The 20,345-nt window shown below is 35.5% G+C and overlaps 1 protein-coding gene across 8 annotated transcripts in view; it reads right to left on the bottom strand.

Annotated features, from left to right (window-relative positions):
- The window catches only part of GALNT13 (polypeptide N-acetylgalactosaminyltransferase 13), a 473,172-nt gene that overhangs the window by 408,622 nt on the left and 44,205 nt on the right, over nucleotides 1-20,345 (bottom strand). For all 8 annotated transcript variants that reach the window (XM_023622933.2, XM_023622930.2, XM_070241869.1 and 5 more), the window contains one exon: nucleotides 8,906-9,151. In XM_023622933.2, coding sequence (XP_023478701.1) covers nucleotides 8,906-9,047 — 142 coding nt within the window. In that variant the 5' untranslated portion in view covers nucleotides 9,048-9,151. The remainder of the gene's footprint in view (nucleotides 1-8,905; nucleotides 9,152-20,345) is intronic.

Below are 20,345 nucleotides of genomic sequence, written 5' to 3'. Positions count from 1 at the left end.
TATTTCAGAATACCTAGCCCAGTGTTTTTATTAAATAAATGGATGAAAAATTGCATCAATTATTCTTATTAAGCTTTGAAAAAGGAATGGTGCTTCACTACTGTTCATAACTTTTACTATTCTTTCTGAAGACTTCGGAGGATTGGCCCCAAAGGAAACTGCTGAGGAAAATTGCAATCTAAATTATTAGTATGCTACAGAGAGTCAATAATGCAAAATTGCTAAAGTCTGAAATAATGGATGATGAGCCTGCCAGAGTACTTTTCTCCTAAGCTCTATTAAATAAGACAATTTTTACCCAATGTCAGCGGCCACCTTCTTCTTTGTCCTCCAGAAATATCCCTATATGTTTAAGTATTTTATAAATAATATATAAATGTTATGATTACTGTGCCTAAAAGGAGTCCAGGCTCACCTGAGTCAGGGACGCAGCACAACATTATGGTTCAAAGTCTGGGCTCAAAAGTCTGATAAACCAGGCTCTGAGCCCTTTCTTCCCTCTTACCAATTTTGTGACCTTGGGGAAATTAAGTAACCCATTTAGATCTCAGGTTCTTATACGTAAATGAGGATAGTAATAGTACCTACCCTCAATGCTACTTTGGGGATTAATCGAAATAATGTATACAAACCACCTGGCACAGTAAACCTAATAATCATTCATTTTTGCAATATATTTTTATTTCTGACATTGAAACGTCTGTGTAGACTGTAAAAGGAATCAGAGTGAATTGTGAATAAAAGTACGAAAGGCCAAAGCAAATATCAAAGGTCAAAATTTTGTAAGGTATATTAATTTTTGAATGCTATTTATAAACTTGATTGAAAATTATCTGGAAAATATATGCCCTTAATCCAAGTTGATTGTGTGTGTGTGTTTGTGTGTGTATATATATATATACACACACGCCCCACTTCTTATATCACTCTAAAGATTACCATCTAAAAGTTCCAGTGGTCATCATAACTTATACAGGACAATTCCAATACTGACAATACACTCTAATCAGTCACACTCTCCTACCTCTCCACAAAAGGTAAAGTCATATTTTTTAAAAACAAGGAAAATTTGGTGTTGGTTTTAACACTTTAATTTACCAGTTTTCATTTCCCCTTACACCTGCACATAGGAACTCTTCCCTGAAGCACCAAAGATTAACCAAACAAATTCAACAAACATTTACTGTTTAATAAATGGGTACATAGCTAGGTGTTAATGTCATGAGAAGATCATTTAGAAAGAAACAAAAGAAAGGGCTGACATAAAAGCCCACTAGCAAAAACCCAGGAGAGCAAGGCTACCTGTGTCACCAGATTTATGAGAAGGAGCCAGTTAGTCTCCAGGCAGGACCAAGGGAAATATGGAGGTATCAAATTGAGACCACCAGCCAGCCATTCCACTCATTTTCTTGATTTTCCCCAATTCATAGCAGCAGTGAGGAGGTCTTAAGGGACACAAGTTAGTAAGAGCAGCTTTGCAAAACCTTAAAATGCCAAAAGGCGATACTGTTTTTATAAATGATCTAAAAACCGAAGGGTCCCCAGGAAATGTTTTCCTGGCTAGAGTTTATCTATCCTACTATCCAGGGAGATCTGGCAGGGTCTAGGGTGTCTCTGAGAGTGAAGACAAAATGCTCAATTCAAGTTTTCAGAATATGTCCTCTATATTGGTGTCTAAGTGAAAGCATGGTACTCGAATTCCAATGCAAACTGGCATTTATGATGACAGAGTCCTTTACTGAACTTACAGTATAATAATCAAATCCTATTCTATTGATGGTAAAACTCTGGCACGTCCCCTTAACCTTGCTGTGAAATAATAGAAGATATGTATTGGTCTCTGCCTCTGGTTCCTGGAACAAAAATCCACTAATGTTTGTCATTTCCTAAGTGACAAGAGCACTAGAAGCATCTTTTGTTCTAATATTTGGTCTTTCACTCTGGTTCCTAAATTCCTTGGAATTTCCTAGGTGATAGGAGTGTCCTTTGTTCTAACAAGGTGACTCAGGGTGGGCTCCTGGATAGCTTCAGGATTGGGGATAGTACTAGAAAGACTCATCCATGATTAGAAGCTTGGACTTTCAGCCCCACCACCCCACCCTCCAGGAAGTGGAGAGGAGCTGGAGATTGAGTTAATGATCAATCATGCCTATGTGATGAAGCCTCCATAAAAATCCTAAAAGTGTGGGGTTCAGAGAGCTTTGGGTTGGTGAACACATCTACATGACAAGAAACTGGTGCACCCTAACTCCTTGGGGACAGAAGCTCCTGCCCTAGACACTCTTCTGGACCTCCCCTTAGCTATCTCTTAATATGGCTGTTCATTCATATCCTATGTTATATCCTTTATAATAAACTAGAAAATGTAAATAAGTGTTTCTCCAAGTTCTGGAGACATTCTAGAAAATTATTGAACCCAAGAAGGGGATCATGGGAACCCCAATTTATAGCTGGTTGGTCAAAAGTACAGGTGACAACCTGGGATTTGCAATTGGGGCCTGAAGGCGGCGGGGGTGGGGGGGGGGCAGTCTTGCAGGACTGAGTCCTTAACTTGTGAGATCTAATGCCAACTCCAGGTAGATAATATCAGAATTGTAGGATACCCAGCTGATGTCACAAAGAATTGCTTGGTGTGGGAAAAAACACCCCACACCAGTGGTGTTAGAGGTACTGTGTCTGTGAGTAAAGGAGAAACACAAAAGTGTTTTTCCCATATGCTTACTCTGCCTCAGTTTCCTCACATGTAAAAGACAATGAAGAATACCTACTTTACAGTCTTTTGTAAAAATTAACTGAGTTAACAGTTGTAAATAATTTAGAAGTTAATTGCTCATAAGTGTTGTTGTTACTATTGGCTGATGTACTTATCTTTGTTTACATAAACAGCAATTTCTTCTTACATATTTTCTTTTTTTAAAAGTAAATTTCACTTCATTTCCTAAGTATGTGTAATACATTCAAGATTCAAGATCAAGTAAAGAAAAGTAGGTTTCTTCCCTTCTTGAATAGCATAACTTTATACCCCTTCTGTCCTCTGTGATGCTGAGCAGCGCCTTCTGGAGTTTCTAAGCAGATCCCTTTCCATCACGTCACTTCCATATCACCACTTCTTATATCAGACTACACATTATCTATGGACTAACGAAAAGCTAGACACTAATACAACTTTCCATAGATTTATTGAAAAAAGTAGCTAGAAACATATGATCATTCATTGAGAGACTAGTATTATTTTTAAAACCATAACTCATATTCATTTCATTTCACAGATGGCAGTTGAGGCCCAGAGAGATTAATTAACTTGTCTGAGGACGTAGGCCCTTACTGGGGGAGCCAGCAGTAGGATCCACTGTTGCACAGGGCTCATGCAAACCTGCCACACAACCTCAAATTTCCTCAAAGTGTTTGTATGTGCACTGCAGCAGCATTGGTCTTTTTAAATACCTATTCCCTCCAATATCTATTTTAACTCTTCCATCTTGGGAATAGCACCACTTAAAATTCCACCCCAGTTAGGAGTGAGAAATATCCTTCAGTGCATTTTAGTTCTAGGTGGCCCCAGAGTGGCATAAAAGAGTTAACATGCTCCCCTAGCAAATACTAATGTTACCAGAAAGCAATCCTTCAGAAAATAGGAAAAGAAAAAGTATTCATGGGTATGTATCTCACACTGGTCTATGTGCTCCCATAAAGTCCCTGAAACAATCTTTTTTCTTACACCATCATTCATGAATGGATGTGTAAAATGACAATGCTGAACCAGTAACAAACATTCAGTTATATTCCATACACTCCATTTAATAAAGAAGAGAAGAATATAATCCATTTTAGAAAAAATGTCCATAAAAGTGATAGTTTTTAAGTTTGATATTTAGAGTTTAATAATGTAGCCAACTTTTCCTAAATAATTCCATTCAGTTGTCTAACACATGTCTCAAACTCAACATGTCCAAAACAAGCTCAATGTCCACCCTCAAATCATCTCCTCCCTCATCCTCCCCTCTCTCAAGAAGCTGGATCAAATAATGCTCTGCAAGAAACCCGAGACTTGTCCTTGACACTTCCCTCTCCTACATCCACCCAAGCCAGTCAAGCATCCAGCTCTCTTACTGCCATATCTCAAATACCTCTTCACTTTACCCGCTTCTCTCACATCTCACTGCCGCTACTCTGCTCTAAGTAGGTATCACTTCCTACACGGAATTCATGGAATACTGCCAAGCTTCCTACCCACCTCTCTGAGGAGACTGACTTTTCTCCAAACCACTCTTTACACAGAATCCCTGGTGATCTTTCCATCACACAATGGTGATCTTCTCTGCTCTGTCTTTAAATCCATTCAGGGGCTTCCCAATTTTTAAATCCCATTCAACGGCTCTTACTCATTCATTTAGCTATCTACGTAATGTAACAGACACACCAAATTCACATCCAAAACAAGTCTAGGACCCTAGTAATGCCCTACATTCAATCAAAATGCTCATCCCCATCTCATGCTCCTATCTCCCCACGCACACGACAATCAACATCCTAAATCCCATAATTAGTCTCACTTGCTTTATATAAAGTCTTGTTGCATCTCTATATATTCCTAAAACGTCTGTTTTTAAATGTTAGTTAGTTTTAGCTTTTCAAACTGTATCACGCTGTATATCATCTTTGAAGGACATAACTTTTATACTTACCTTACTATTGTACCATCAAAGTTCATTCATAGTAGTGCAAGTCACTGTAGTTCACTCATTTTGACTACTATATATTATTCTCTTATTGATACACCGCTATTCATGCATCAGCTTCTCCATTTATGGGCCTATGGGTAATTTTCAGCTTTTATTTTTATGAACAGTAGTGCTATGAAATATTTGCATATGTGGAAGAAATTTTCTTGAGTATATGACTACCAGTGCTGGGTCATACATGAATGTTCAGATTTCAGAGATAATGTCAAACTGTTATCTAAAATTATCATAAAAATGTGGAGATGCATCACCTCTAACAGTTGGTATTATCAGTCTTTTTAATTTTTGCCAATTGAATGGATATAAATATGCCACTGTAGCCTTGGTCTGCATTTCCCTGATCACAATTAATGCTAAATTTCTTCATAAGTTATTTTGTTATATGTGTTTCCTTTTCTAAGAAGTGTCTATTCATGTCTATTGCCCATTTTTTCCTATTGGGTTATTTGGGCTTTTCTTATTTATAATAGTATACATTTATAGTATATACTAGATAATCTCTCAGTTGCAAATTCTTTCAACATCTTCTACAGTTTATAAATTCTCTTTTAACTTTCTTTAAAGTATATTTGAAAGAACCAACTCTCTGTCTTAATACAGTCAAATTTATCAATATTTTCTTTTATTGTCAATGCTTTTTTGTGTAGTGTTTTAGAATGTTTCCTAAATTCAAAGTCTTATAGGAGCTTAAATTTTTTTCTGCTAAAAGTTTTAGGTTTGTTGTTTACATTAATACATCCAAAGTTTATGACATGAATTAGGCATCCAATTTCACTCGTTTTCTACATGGATTACCATTTTATTTTCAGCTCCATTTACTAAACAGCCCTTCTTTCTGCCATTGATCTGCAGTGTTTCCTCTGTCATATACAGAATGTTCCAGACATGTATGAGTCTACTTCTAGGGTCTCTATTCTGTTGCACTGGGCAATTTCTCTACCCTTTGCATCCCTTTGTGCCAATACTACAGGCTTAATTATTCTAATTTTATAAGTCGTCTGCATTTTTCTCCTTCAGAAGTATCCTGTAACCTTTATAATTCCATTATAATTTTAGTATATTCTTCAACTATTTACTACTTTTGTGTTTTAGACCTCAGTTTAAATGCGACAGTCTCCATGAAGTTTCATCTAATACCCTAGATCCATTTCCTCTACTCAGAGCATCCCTCTTCCTCATTCTAACACCCATTACGCCTTGTAATCATTTCTAGACTGCATTTTTACAGAAACAGAGAGAGAAAAATATTTGCTTTATTATTAACTATAAGCTCCATGACAGCAGGGACCTCAGTTCCCTTATATCTCGAGATCTTAGCACATAGTAGGTACTTAACAAATACTTTTTTATTTTTTAAAGAGTCACTTCCTTGATAAAGGGTTACTGTGAATTCTCCACTGAGGGGTTTATGTACATCAACTCATTTATTTCTCAAGGCAACCCTGTGAAGCAGAATTTATAGCCTCTAAGGTTCTCTTTTTTCTTTTTTTTTTTTTTTTTTTTGCTGAGGAAGATTCACCCTGAGCTAACGTCTACTACCAATCTTCCTCTTTTTTTTTCATGTGAGCCACTGCCACAGTATGGCCACTGACAGACAAGTGGTGTGTGTCAGCACCCAGGAACCAAACCCAGGTCACCAAAGCAGAGCACAACAAACTTAACCACTAGGCCACCAGGGCTGGCCCTCTAAGGTTCTCATTTTAAACAAGACCATTAAGATTTTGTTAAAGAATTTGTCAAAAGTCACACAACTAGTTCAATGGGGAGGAGGTGAGACCCAGGTTGGTCAACAAAGCCTGGGCTTTTAACTATGTGGTAATTTTAGTATACCACCTGTGAGCCCAGGGGTCCTGATGCTTGGGATTTCTTTTCTCTTTGTCCATCAGGAGGCTATGTGCATTTCTGCTTTTAATTGAGCTATAATTGACACATAACATTGTGTGAGCTTAAGGTGTAAAACATGTTGATTTGATAGGCACTTAAGTCATCAATGATTTGATGAACAGATGAATGAACATCTCCCAAAAATTAATTGAGAGTGTATGTTAATATTGGGTACTTAAAAATGGCTTAAAATTTAGAACTAGAAGGGATCTTAGAAACAACCTAGTCCAAACTCTTTGTTTTAATAATGGAGACACATACATCCAGAAAGAACAATTTTTTTGAAGTTTTTTTCAAAAGGCCTGTTTTTAGCATATTTGGAACATGAAAATTTCAGCCAAGTGCACTTTGCATAGCATCATCTGCCTGTAAATAAATATTACTTTACATACATACCACAAATTCCTAAATAATATTCTGAAATAATAACTAACAATAGAAAATGAAATTAACACCCTAAAGTATACTTCCATTTGTTTAAGACAAAAATAATGTACAACGTTAAAGTCTCCAATAGAAAGAGAATAGAATTTAATTTTACCATTTAAGTATAAGAAAAAATTACTATTTTTGCCTTGCATCATTAAATTTCACATTTTGAGATTTAAGACATCATTAAGGACTTAAATCAGCAGAACTATACGTTTTTGGTACTGTCACAGCAGAAAAGCCTGTCATAGTTTTGCTGAATCAGACTGTAACATTTTTTGTGACCAATCTAGACGGCTCTGTTCAACAAATGGCAAGGTGATCGTTCCAAGCTGATGTGATCCATCAACACACATTTCTACTTTCAGCCAACCAGCAGCTCAACTGAGTCCAATAAAGGAGCAGAAAGGCTGATTTATTCTTGGATTTTAACCAAAGATCAGCAAATCAAGCCCCATGTTCATTTATCAAAAACTGCTGGACTCATCAAGTTCTCCTCTTTGAATAATTCTAGTATAATGGTATAAAAAAATGCATATAAACTACCTAAATGAGTACAGTCACTTCTAAAGTGCTTTTTCCCAATTCTTTGCACTAGTTAAAAACTACAGTGACAGAGTTAGACTCATTTTTAAAAGAGGAAGATAATCAGAATTTCTCCAACTGAACAAGAGCGTTATTGCAATCTAAGGCAAACTCAAGATGTCCAAAGTACTCTTTCAACAAAAATTAATTTTTAGAAATGCTCTTCAGTGTTTCCCTAAAGCTCATACAACCAGATAGTATCAATGAAGTTCTGTTTATTAGCATGTTTTGATTAATAAATAATCTCAAAAGTGGCTGTAACATTAAAAGTAGATTATATTCATTGAATAAATGGAAATCTCAACTCAGTAATCTAGATTCGCTTTCCAAAAGTACAAACATTTCAACTGGGACTCAAAGTTTACCTTTTGTCATATTTACGAAGAAAACTTTTGCTAAGCAGAGCGTTAATAAAAACCAGATTTCAAGAAAAAAAGTGATTAATTTCATGAGAATAAAATTAATTGTAAACACACATAAATATTTTAGAAGCACTAATTTTCTAGCAATATTTCAGAAATATATTTATAGATCCAGAAGTCAACAAAAAGCATAGAAAAAATTATTTAAAATCACTCTGCAGGAAACAAATCTTTATGCCTTTACTTAATAAGTCACCATTTATACAAATCATCATGTTTCTTTAGAATTCACTCTTATCTAGTCATTGAAACCAGTCCCTAAAGAAAAAAATATTGAGTTAAAGTAACTTGAAATAACTTGAAATTATCTTTTGTGCTTAACACAGGGCAATGATCTGGGGGCCCACAGTTTAATGTGGCCACCAATACGAGTTTTGTTTGAAGAACTGGCTATTTGTTTGTTTGTTTATTGCTTTTAGAAGTCTTCAAGGATGTCATGTGTAGTCCTATTTTGCTACAATTCCCACCATCTCACTTTAGTAGTTTTTCCCTTTTATGTTACATACTTGGTCTCTAAGGCTCGTGCTTCTGGAAGCCTAACTTTAAAATTCTGTGCCATTTGAATGCTCACTAAAGCGTTCCTTCCATACAGTCACAGATTGTTGGAACTATTAGAACTGGAAGTTACCTTAGAGGTTAGCTAATTCTCCTCATTTCTTCCAACAAGACAACTGAGGCCAAGAAAAGTAAAGTAGCTTTCCTATGGTTAAATACACATTAAAACCAAAATGTTCTTCTAACTCAATAAGCTGAAACGACTCCTATTTTAAAGTTTCACGTTTTGCCATGAGTCAGCATCCTTCTCATCTCTATAAAAATAATATTTGCTTCCTAAGCACTTACCCCTGAGTGCAGGTAGCAGAGATCTCTCCTTCTTGTCATCACATTTGTTGCATTCACTGAAGTACAGGAGTAAGAAGACATCAACGAGAACCCACATCAGTGAAGTGGCTAGAACCACCTTGCAGTAAACAAACCTCCTCATGTCTTTCCTTGATTTCTAGTTAATACATAGATTGAAGACAGACGCTACTGTGATAAAACCAAGCCACAGAGGTAATCTCCAGGATAAAAGCAAGATGCATCCCACTGTATTTAAAAAAAAAGAAAAAGAAAAAAAATTAGTTGTTGTGAGTTTGTTTTACATAAAGGAGATATAACATGAAATATATGACTTATTTAATGTTCCTGTATATACCAGCACTCAGCCTTCAAATTCGCAATTAAAAGCCCAAACAAAAGAAAGTTGTAAACAAGCCAGGTGGATAAAATTCTAAAGCCATCCCTAGACTTGTCACTACTCTGCTAGGCCCTTGACAACTATCTGATTTCTTCAAATTATATTGTCTTTTCCTTAAAGTACCATCATGATGTTACAGAGCATCAAGCTGTCAAATAGTGCAGTTCTGAATTTATCCTGATTCAGCACTTCCAAGGGGCCGATACTGCTGAAATAAAAATCAGCCTGTGATACAATATATTGCAGTGGCTAAGAGCTGGCCTTTACGCCTGGGTCTATTCACTTTCTAACTGTGGGAGCCTTTCTAAGCTTCAGCTTTCTCATCTATAAAATGAGACTAACAATGCCAAACCTAAATATTTGCTATAAGGATTAAGTACAGGAATGCTTGTAAAGCATCTTGCAGAACAGACAGTTATTACCATTAAGATATAAAACAGAAAAAAAATTCTCAAGATTCTCAAATAGGGCAATTACATGAAATAAATCAACAATTATTCAGCTTTAAAAACCCCATCTGGTCTGCATAGAAAGTACTCACAACAGATGTGTATTTTAGAATAGACAGTATACATTCAAACAATTTATCAGAGGAGAAACAACATACCAGAGTGAAGTGACTTAAAATAACCACAGCAAGAATTCTAAAAGGCATAACAAAGACTTGCACAATTATTGAGAGATATTCAAAGTAACTGTAGAATTAATACCATATCCATATTTGTTTTACTTATACTACATCGAGCAATAACTACCTGGTTAATTCATTTTCATCTATACAGTTGTAGGGGAGGAAGACAATTCCTCTACCCTCTAGGTCCTTCTGGCTCGTCTAAGAATTAAACTGACATGAAACAGAATAACAGGAGAAAATCAAACAAAGTTTAATAACATGTATACATGAGAGAAACCCAGGAAAACTGAGTAACTCACCAGAATGGCCAAAGCCACCATCTTAAATACCATCTTTAGCTAAAGACAAAGGAGGATGTTGGGGGTAGAGGTTTGGATTTTCAAAAGGGAGGAAGGCAAGTTACTCAGAGATGGAAATACAAATGTTTGATAAACAAGTGTTCTCTGGGCCATCTATAGAAAATATGACCCCAGAGACAGAACTTTGATAAAAATGGGCTTGCTGGTGCCTTTCTGTCTATCACATCTATTTTACATTATACAATCCTTATCTTATGGTATTAGCTCCTTCCTGGAGCAGGCCTTTCTATTTTAGATTCTTTTAGGCGGTTGGGAGGAGGTCAAAGTTTCTTTCAGAGTCTTTTGTCCTTAAAAATAATCAAGCCAAAGAGACACATTTCGGAATGGCTAATTCTGATCCCCTACACAGTCAATATATCAAACCAAAAATATTCTCATGTCATTTGCTGCACTTAAAATAATACCATCTTAAGTATAAATTTATTTATATGACTAAGATAACTAACATAGTTCTGACATATATTTGGGGAGAACAGTTATTAACTACAAAGATACTTGGAAATTCCATAAACATTTGTCTCAAAATAAAAATATCAAAGTACAATTTGCTGAGGCAGAAGCTCTTTAAATTCACGGCAGCTGACTTTGCATCATAAAGAACACAAATGCTGTCTACTGTTGCAACCCACCCAGACCAGTGACAAATTTAAACTATACATAAAGTGACAGTTAAAAAATTAATTATTATAACAAAGGGTTTATGTTCAATATCTACATAAAATTTACACTTCTTTTAAAAAAAGAAAGATGCAAAATGTGCAAATCTAAGGAATACATGATATTTAGAGTTTATTTGTTTGCCTGTTATTTTTTTTAAAATAAAATGGCATGTTAATTATCTAGTTTCCTTCATTTCAACCACACTCTTCTGTAAAAATTGTAACTAAACATTGGAACTCAGTCTTTGAACCTGATAACGAGGGAAGGATTCCTCCACATATATTTCCTGTTACTTTGGGTATGCTTTACTGAATTTGGGATATGAAACAATTCAAACGATCAAATTTTCTTTCTTTGGTCCTAAGATAGAGTAGGTCCCTTAGGTTTATTGTAGAAAAACAAATCCCAAGGAAAATATACATATAACACTAATGGTTACCAAATGGCCATCCCCAGATTTAGAAGGAATACTTCAAAATAAAAGATCCTGTAATAAAGGATCTATATATTATATCAGATCTATATATTATATAAGATCTTTTATTATAAAGGTCTATAACAAAAGACAGAAACAGCACCAGCCCTGGCTCTGCCATAAAATGAGAAGATGACTTTAGGTAGGCATTTTGCCTCTCTGTGCTTTATTTTCTGTACTTATAACATATTTCCCGCCCTATCCACCTCTCAAAATATTGTGGGGTTTAAGTAAGATAAGACCGAGAACATTTTTAAAAGGAAATATGAATATTATTATTATAACAGAAAATCTGAAATCACTTAAGATTAAATATTAAAATGTCTAAGATAAGTCATTTCCTAATAAGAGCCTAACAGTTGAGGTCATTGAGAATTTAATTTAAACTTCAGCTATAATAGAAAGTCAAAATTACATCTTATTGCCACTTCAAGCATTATTCAAATTATTCTAATTTCATAGCCTGCTAGATCTATATATCAAGACATTAACACTGAAAAGTCTAACTTTACTACAGTATTTTATGTAATAAAACTAAGTTACTGTTTAAATGTTTGCTTATTTATGAAACAGTATTATTTCAAGTTTTTAATTCTATCTCTACCTTGAAAACATCTCTACCTTGGAAACATAGTAAATTGTATCATTGATAAGAGTATTATCTGTAGGCACTAGTAAAATAGTAATTTCATATACTGTGTTCCAATATTCTTCTTTTCATGAGAACAAAACTGATTGTGCGGAAGGATGGTACAATATACACAGTAACATTAACCAACATAAGCACAGTTGGTGGCCCAGGTTTATTTAAGGGAGTCAGCATCTGTATTACGTTTTTATTCCAGGAAGCTCCTATTTATTTGCAAACACTGCTCTGTTTCTCAAGCCAGATCCAAGTTCTGCAATATCCCTGGCTTGCCAAGCAAGCCACTGTGGAGCAGGACCAAGTTTGCATAAACGACAGGTTCTTCTATCCGAAAATATGACCTCTTTTCTAATTGTTTCTGAATCTTTTGAGCACAGTTATTTCCCTCTTTAAGAATATTTCTCTAGACAGGAAAACTTGAAGAGTTAGAGAACTATCAAATACCATCTTGCTAGTCAGAATGCCTCTCCTTTGCTTCTTGCCCACTGAACTAAGTATTGGTATCAGCCAGATACGCTATTAGATATTACAAGATTTTTGTTTGAAAATATGCACCATTTTTATCATCTTTATCAAAACTGTATTTCAAATACAAAAATAAAATCTAGATAAAGCTTAGGAGTTTATTATTTGTCCCTTTTTCTATGTTTTTAAAATAAGAAGAAAGAAGCTTCTGTTTTTTCCTTTTTAATTAGGAAGTTATCACTTACCTGGGGAGTCTAGTGTAGTTGCTATTGGACATATTTTTATCTGTAGTCATATATTTACTTTGGTAGAAAATTGCATAATAGGTGCACATTTACTCAATCTATTGTACGAAGCTATACTTGAGGCTCACCCACTTGAGGCCCTAAAACTCCTGTGAATAGCAGTGAAGCATGGTCTGCTACAGAGCCAGAAGGTGAGAGGAGAGCACAAAAAGACCAGGCAGGGGTCTGCTCTTCTGTACACAGAGTGGCTAGGTGTTGGAATCGACTCCACAGCACTAAGAACAACAAAGACTTGAGGCTGCCAAAGGATCCTGAAAGCTAGTGGAAGACTGCTGGTCATGCTCCCAGAACTTTCAAGCACCCAACGTACTTTAAACATTTCAAAGGGCCATGCAGGAACTTCTGTGAGCTGATGACTGGACAATTTTGCAGAGTTTGGTTTAAGGACAGATAAATCTAGAGAGTAAGCATTGAAAAAATATCTTGAATTAGCTACAGGTCTTATTGACAGGAAGACTGACCTTTGTATAAATGAAGATTTAAAATTAAGGTGGACTAGAGCAATCTACCCACAGCCTAAACCAAAGGGTCCACTGTAAAGACCATGTCACACCAAAAGATACACTAAGAGACAAAGAAGCAGACAAAGATAATGTTAAATCAATGCCTTACATGGAAAGATGGTGGAAAAGAAGCAAAAAAGTATGCCCTCACTTGCATTTAATCTAAGGAAAGTTTGCCTATTCATAAACACAAAATTTGACTATTAGGATGCAACTTAGCATAAGATCTAAAAATATATATTGCAGAGTTACAATGCCGTGATTTGAATCTGAGTTACAATACTCACTAACTGTATGGCTTAATTCAGGTTATTTAAATGTTCTATGCCTCTGTTTTCCTATTCACAAAATATGAACAGTAGTAGCTACCTCATAAGGCTATGATGAGTATTGAATGAATTAATACATATAAAGCTCTTGTAACAGTGCCTGACACCTAGGAGGAGCTCATTATACATTAGCTACTATTAGCAGTAATAGTAATATTATCATCAAGAACAGCATTGAAAGAACAAGAAAAAAGAATGAGGATTCTCTTTGCCAATCCTTCTGGAAGCAGTATATGTTCAGTATGTATGGACTCAAGGGGTGGAGAGGCAAGATGAGCATCACAAATATATTTAATATTAAATCACAAATACATTTGATATTAAATATATGTAATATTCATGAGCATTACAAATATATTTTATATTTAACAATCACAAATATATTTAATAGATGTAGTTTCTGATGGGGTATGAGTTACACAGGAATTTATAATTGTGAAAACTCACAGAACACTTAAGATCTGTGCATTTCATTCTATATAAATTATAGCTCATTTTTTTAAGGCGAAAACAAAATGTTTATGTACCTATCATATGATTCTCTGAATTAATCAATTTTTGATTAACTAAAGAAATTATAGCCACAATTGCAGCAGATGAGAGCATTTCTACTTAATACCTTTCTGATCGCATTTCTTACCATTGTTCTCCACGCCAGTGACTCGGGTCTCCTGGCGATTCCTACATTTCCCAATCATGACCTTGTATCAGGGCACGTGCAGATGCTGCTGAGATGGTCACGGCTCCCTGCTCTTGTTTCCTTCAGGTCTTCCTTCCTGCTCAAATGTCAAATCACGGAGAGCTTTCCTACCATCTACACAAAACAGCACACAACCCAGTCCTCTTTATTGCCTTACCTCATTTTATTTTTCTCTTTGTACCTATGACTCCCCCCAACATATTAAAAAATTAATTGGGGTTTTTATTTGTTTATTATTTGTCCCTTTGTCTTAAATAGTAAGCTATCAGAACAGGGTTTCACATCTCTTACATATGCCCTCTCTCACTGCAACATATTTAAGTTTTAAAACTCCAGTGCTGGTTGTTATGGGCTGAATTGCACCCCTTTCCTCCCAAAAAGATTCATATGTGAAGTCTTAACCCCCAGTCTTTTAGAATGTGACTATATTTGTAGATAGGGCCTTTAAAGAGGTAAAGTTAAAATAAGGTAATCCCATATGACTGGCATCCTTATAAGAGGCCATGAGAATACAGTTACACACAGAGGAAAGACCACGTGAAAACAGAGAAGGTGGCCACCTATACACCACAGAGAGAGGCCTCAGAATGAAATCAACTCTGCTGACATTGATTTTGGACTTCTAAAATCTGTGAGAAAATAAATTTCCCTTGTTTAAGCCACCCAGTCTGTGATACTTTGTTATTTCAGTCCAAGCAAACTAATACACTGCTTAACTCCAACTTTCCCCTACTCCATTCCTACATGCAAACAGATGAACATAGCTAGTAAGAAACTGCAAAAATATGCTGCTGCCTGTTCTCATTTTAAATCTATGAACTCACACTACAAGTGGACTCTCAACGCTTTGCAGCAATCCAGCTGCAGCTCCTAGTCAAAGCAATCTCCATCCCTCTGACAATTTTCACTCTTTGTTTGCCTTCCTCAGATGGCCATCTCCATACTTTTGCCCCTCAGCTCATCACCACACTTCCACATTTAGCAGGGAAGATATAAACAATCAGAAGAGAATTGTGTATATTACTTTGTTGAACGTACCAACTTGCTTGTTTAATGTGATCCAGAATCTTCATGCTTAAAGCTCCCACTGGAACACTGTTCCTTAAATAATCCAGTGGCATACCCCTTCACCCTTTATTCAGGTTTCTGTTCACATATCCCCAGAGGGTTCTTTTCTGGATCAACTTATCTAAAATAATGCCCTTCCCCTACCTATGCCATATACTTATGTAGTTTATTCAGAGTACACATCATCAGTACATGTTAATTTATTCATTGTCTTCCCCAACGGAATGAAAACTGAAAACATTAAACATTCATTTGGTTGAGCCATGGGTGAACAGTCACACTAAACTAAAAATAAAGGCAAACTTGTTCACAGGCATAAAGCTGTTCTCTCCCTCCATGCCCTCTGACACCTCTGGTCCCCTCTACCTCAACCTTGGCAGGTTTAAGAAAAAAAGATGATAAAGGTGAGGTTGAGTGTCCTGTCACCAGAGTGGACAGAAGGCCATGTGTACCTGTACAAGTACGGCTCAGAAGGGGATAGTGGGAGTATGGCTCCCATGTACAGCTCTGTTTGAGTATGGCTCTATTTGGTACAGGCACCAAGTCACCATCCTACTCAGTCTCAGGTTAGAGTGTTGCTGTTCTAGTCCAATTAGCCACTTCCGGCCACACCACTGTGGCCCATGAAACTAAATTAGGTCATGTTTTCTGACTTCCAGGCCATCCACAGTCTGATGACGGTGTGACTTTTGCCACAAAGGCCACTTAACAATGGAATGATATCAAGGTATTAGATAGATTTTTTCCATACTCCCTACCATTCAAAGTTTTTTGCTGAATGTTGGAATGACTTCCTCAAAAACTGACTGAAAAAGATATCTGACCAACCTTCTAATCACCTCCTCATCCACCCACCTGAGCAAGGCAGTTGGCTCACTAAATTTGGCCTTCCCCCAAAAAAGTTAATCTTCTCTTGACCACCTATTGAGTAATGATCAGGATGAAATAGGTGGGGAATTATATAAAACTATTTTGAAAATATGGGATTCCACCCTGTCCATTTCTGGACATGGTGCATTTTTCTTTCCCCTAATAGCAACCCCAAGCCAGCTTGATTGGTATACCTCCAGCTAGTAGCTCAGCCGAAAGTGGGCCAGGAGCATTCAAACTTAATTCTGACTCAGCTCCCTGGATTCTCTTGTTGGCTTCACATGGTCCTAGACCACGAGGATAATAAGCTCTTGTTTGTGTTCACTGTAAACTGAATCCCCCTAGAATGGCCCATGTGAGCCAATATAGGAGATATCTGCAATTTTTGTAAAAATGTCTTTGTCCCATTCACATTTATCTCTTCTATATGAAAGGTCTGGATCAGAGGAACAAGTGATTGAAAAAAAGAAGTGAAGTTATATTTATTGAGCTGGGACACACCAAATTTCATGGCTATGGAGGGAGAGTAACAATCTGACACTTGAGGAAGAAACAGATGGTATCCTAAGAGGTAGAGGGAAGGGGCGGGTCAATTCATGTTCTCGATCCAGCATGAAGCCTAGCAAAATAATCACATGGCATACCTGAGTGAAACAGCTTTTGTGGCTGGCCATCTGACTGCTGTTTCATCTGTCACCTAAACTTAGTCTCAGAGGAGTAGCGTTGATTTACAGTCTTCTATAGGTTTGAATTTTAATATAAGCATGTATTACTTTCAGAATAAAACTATTACTTAGTTATAAGAAGTAAAGTATTCCTTTCATTTATCCTACAGATGCAATTGAGCTGTCTATACAGATGCCAACACTATCCTAGGCACTAAAGATTAAAACTGATAGAAACACACACGATCCCTGCATTTTTGCTTAGGATCCAGTAAGGGAGATGGACAAGATCATTGGAGTAGCGATAAGAAACGAGATAAGTGAAACACCTGGAGAGATTCCAAGATGTGAACACTTATTAACAGACAGTTATTATATGGAATTATTAATGTTGAGACAATGCAGCGACAAACAATTATTGGCCATAGAGAGATTGAAAGAAGCTTTATAGAGGGTGTTTATAAGGCTGATGCCATTTGTCAAGGCAGTTGGTTACACATTGGTCTTTTTAGTCATGCTTGGATATAGAGATATTCATTCTATGAAGATGCTATGAATGTCAAAGCCTAAAGTACATGTTAATGAGATTTTATAAGCAGTAGATTATCATTAAAACATAATGAAATTAAGTCTTCAAAAAGAAAGCTTACAAAAAACAACATATGACCCTCAAAAAGACAATGAAATTAAGTTGTTTTAAAAACTGTAATTAACCTGAAAATTGCTCACCATTTATTTGGTTTAGGTATTTAATAACTGTGCAGTATTCATCTTATAACATGGCATACTAGTGGTTTAAGCTTCTTCATCAATTTACCAAGAGGGGAAGTAGAAATCCAAAATGTTCAACTGGATATAAAACCTAGAGATTTAAGACAACAGTAGAGCATTTAAACAGTTCCCAGTGGACATCTACCAGTGAGCCGGCCATCTTCTGCCATAAATTATATGATTAAAAAGAAAATAAATATTTCCACTGAGACATCCAACCATTAGAAAATCTTAACCTCAGCTTCCTAGCTGGCCTTAAGGCTTCTAATTCTTCATGACAAAAGACACAAGGAACGAATTACAAGTGTTCCTTCTTTGAAATGTGTAAGGTAATGTGGCTACTTCTTATCTAGGCTTTCTTTCCAAAACAGAGGCATTTATTTGTAGAAGATAATGAAGAATAATATCAAATTGTCTTGTAAAATTATATGAGAATCACTGCTCCGGCTGGCCATTACTGGGAGACAAAAAGAGAGTGAAGCAGAGTCAAAGAAAATCTCAGAACTCTAAGGCACAAAAGGACCCCAGAAGCACAAAGGAGAGGATGTAGAAGGGACTTGGCCACAGAAAACTCTAGAAGTAAAATCGGTTAGAGCTGCTTTCTGAAATGTTATTTTAAAATTGCAGAAATGTAAATAAAATTTTATTGGCCTGTTTGAATATTTTAAATTAGTAAATTTTTTTTTACCATAATTGATACATGAGAGAAATGCATACCTTTCTTAAAAATAGTTTTAAAAAGTATTAACAGGTGAAATATTCAACTTCCTCTACTCAAAAGAAACCCCACCTTATTAAATCTACTGTATATTTACTTATTAGTTTGATTTACAGCTTTGGGTTTTATTTTTTTTCCGGCAACCTTGTTGGTGAAGTTATTAATCATAAATTAAACGCCTTCAAGGACAGGCGATTAGAGGGGAAAAGCAAATAAAGAATTAAAAACCAGAAAATTGAATAATTAGTCCCCAATTAATTAACAGTAAAGTAAAATTATTATATCCAAAAAGAATTAAAATTCATATTCTATTAGCAAAGCAAACTTATCATACGAAATTGCCAGACTGTAACTTGTTAATCAATATAAAGCAATCTAATATAATGGAGTATATAATCCAATAATAGAAAATACAGAAACACTATAAAGTAAAGAAATTGGCCAAAATACATGAGAAAGGAAAAGATATAATGCCTCTTTACAAGATTTAAAAGTTGATCAGAGATTACCACTATACGTGCAAGCACAGGGACAGGCAATCCAAAAACAAGGCAACATTTTTCCTCATCTGGGAAAACTGCTAATTAGTTTAATTAGGGATTTTTCTAATTAAAGAACTAAATTAAAATTAAATACTGTTTTTGACAAAATTATCTTTTAGCAAAGGTGGATGACATAGGTCTTTATTCTGCAAACGGAAAGGTAAATTGGTAAAAAAATTTTTGGAAAGACGTGGTTTATTAAGAATAAATATGATTTTTACCTGCTTTCTTAAAAATAATCATATACTTTGAACTAATAATTTCTCTACTAGAAAACTCTCTTTTAAAAACCCTGTGTTATAGAAAAGGCTTTATGCACCAAGATGTTATGACAGGATTATTTACTAAAAAGATTTCAAAATAGACATATAGCTAATTGACAGTATATTACGCAGTTATTTAAAACTTATGAAATTTTGTAATAACATGACAATAGCTTATATGATCATATAAAATTAAACAAATCAAAATATTTATGCACTACCATCAACAACTAGTTTTTTACCTTATTCATATAAAAGTACAGGAAAGACTGGGTGGGAATATGTTGATTTTTTTTCATTCCTCTTACTATTTCTGTTAATTTCCAAATTATCCAGAAAACATATATATTATCTGAATGATGGGGAAATATATGTTTTATTATAAAGTAAATAAGAAAACCACCAATAATAGAGATAAATAATAAAGTTATGAGTTATGTGATATTTATGCATGTGAGTACATACACAAACACAGTTATGATGAAATATAACAAATAGAGAGTAACAGACCCAAAAGACTGTCAAAAGTTACTCAAAAGTTATACAAAATAGAGTAATTGAGAAAGAAAAGGAGGGCAGAACCTCTCATTAAAATAAAGCCTGATTTAAGTCTTCTACTTCCAAATTTCTCTCTTTTACTAGTCTCCAGTATTACAGAATCTGTGTGACTTGAGAAAGATAAAAGTTTGCTCCGCATGTCAAATTCTATTAAAACTCCACATTCCTTTCAAGAAAGTGGCTAACTTTCCAAACTTGAGAGTCTCACCAAGATTCAGGAGCCATCTTTTTCTGGTGCATCTGTGGCCTTTCTTCCAAAGAAATCCCCTCTTAAAAGCATCGAGACCAGCATTTAAAAACAATCATCGAAAATGGGAAAGACCAGTCACTTCTAATCATTCGAATTGTTGCAGCCTATATATCATCAAATCCAACTAAGCTTTTACAAAATAAGCAACACAAAAGAGTTTTACATTCCACTGATGTAAGGAAATTTTAACATATTGAAGACATACCTACTCAGACCCCAAAAGGCTCGTCCCTTCTCTATGATTTAGATTACAACGGCATGC

Source organism: Equus caballus, chromosome 18 (genome assembly GCF_041296265.1).
Source record: "Equus caballus isolate H_3958 breed thoroughbred chromosome 18, TB-T2T, whole genome shotgun sequence".
NCBI lineage: Eukaryota > Metazoa > Chordata > Mammalia > Perissodactyla > Equidae > Equus > Equus caballus.
Note: the sequence above shows the minus strand (reverse complement) of the source record. Positions and strands in the feature narration are given on the sequence as shown.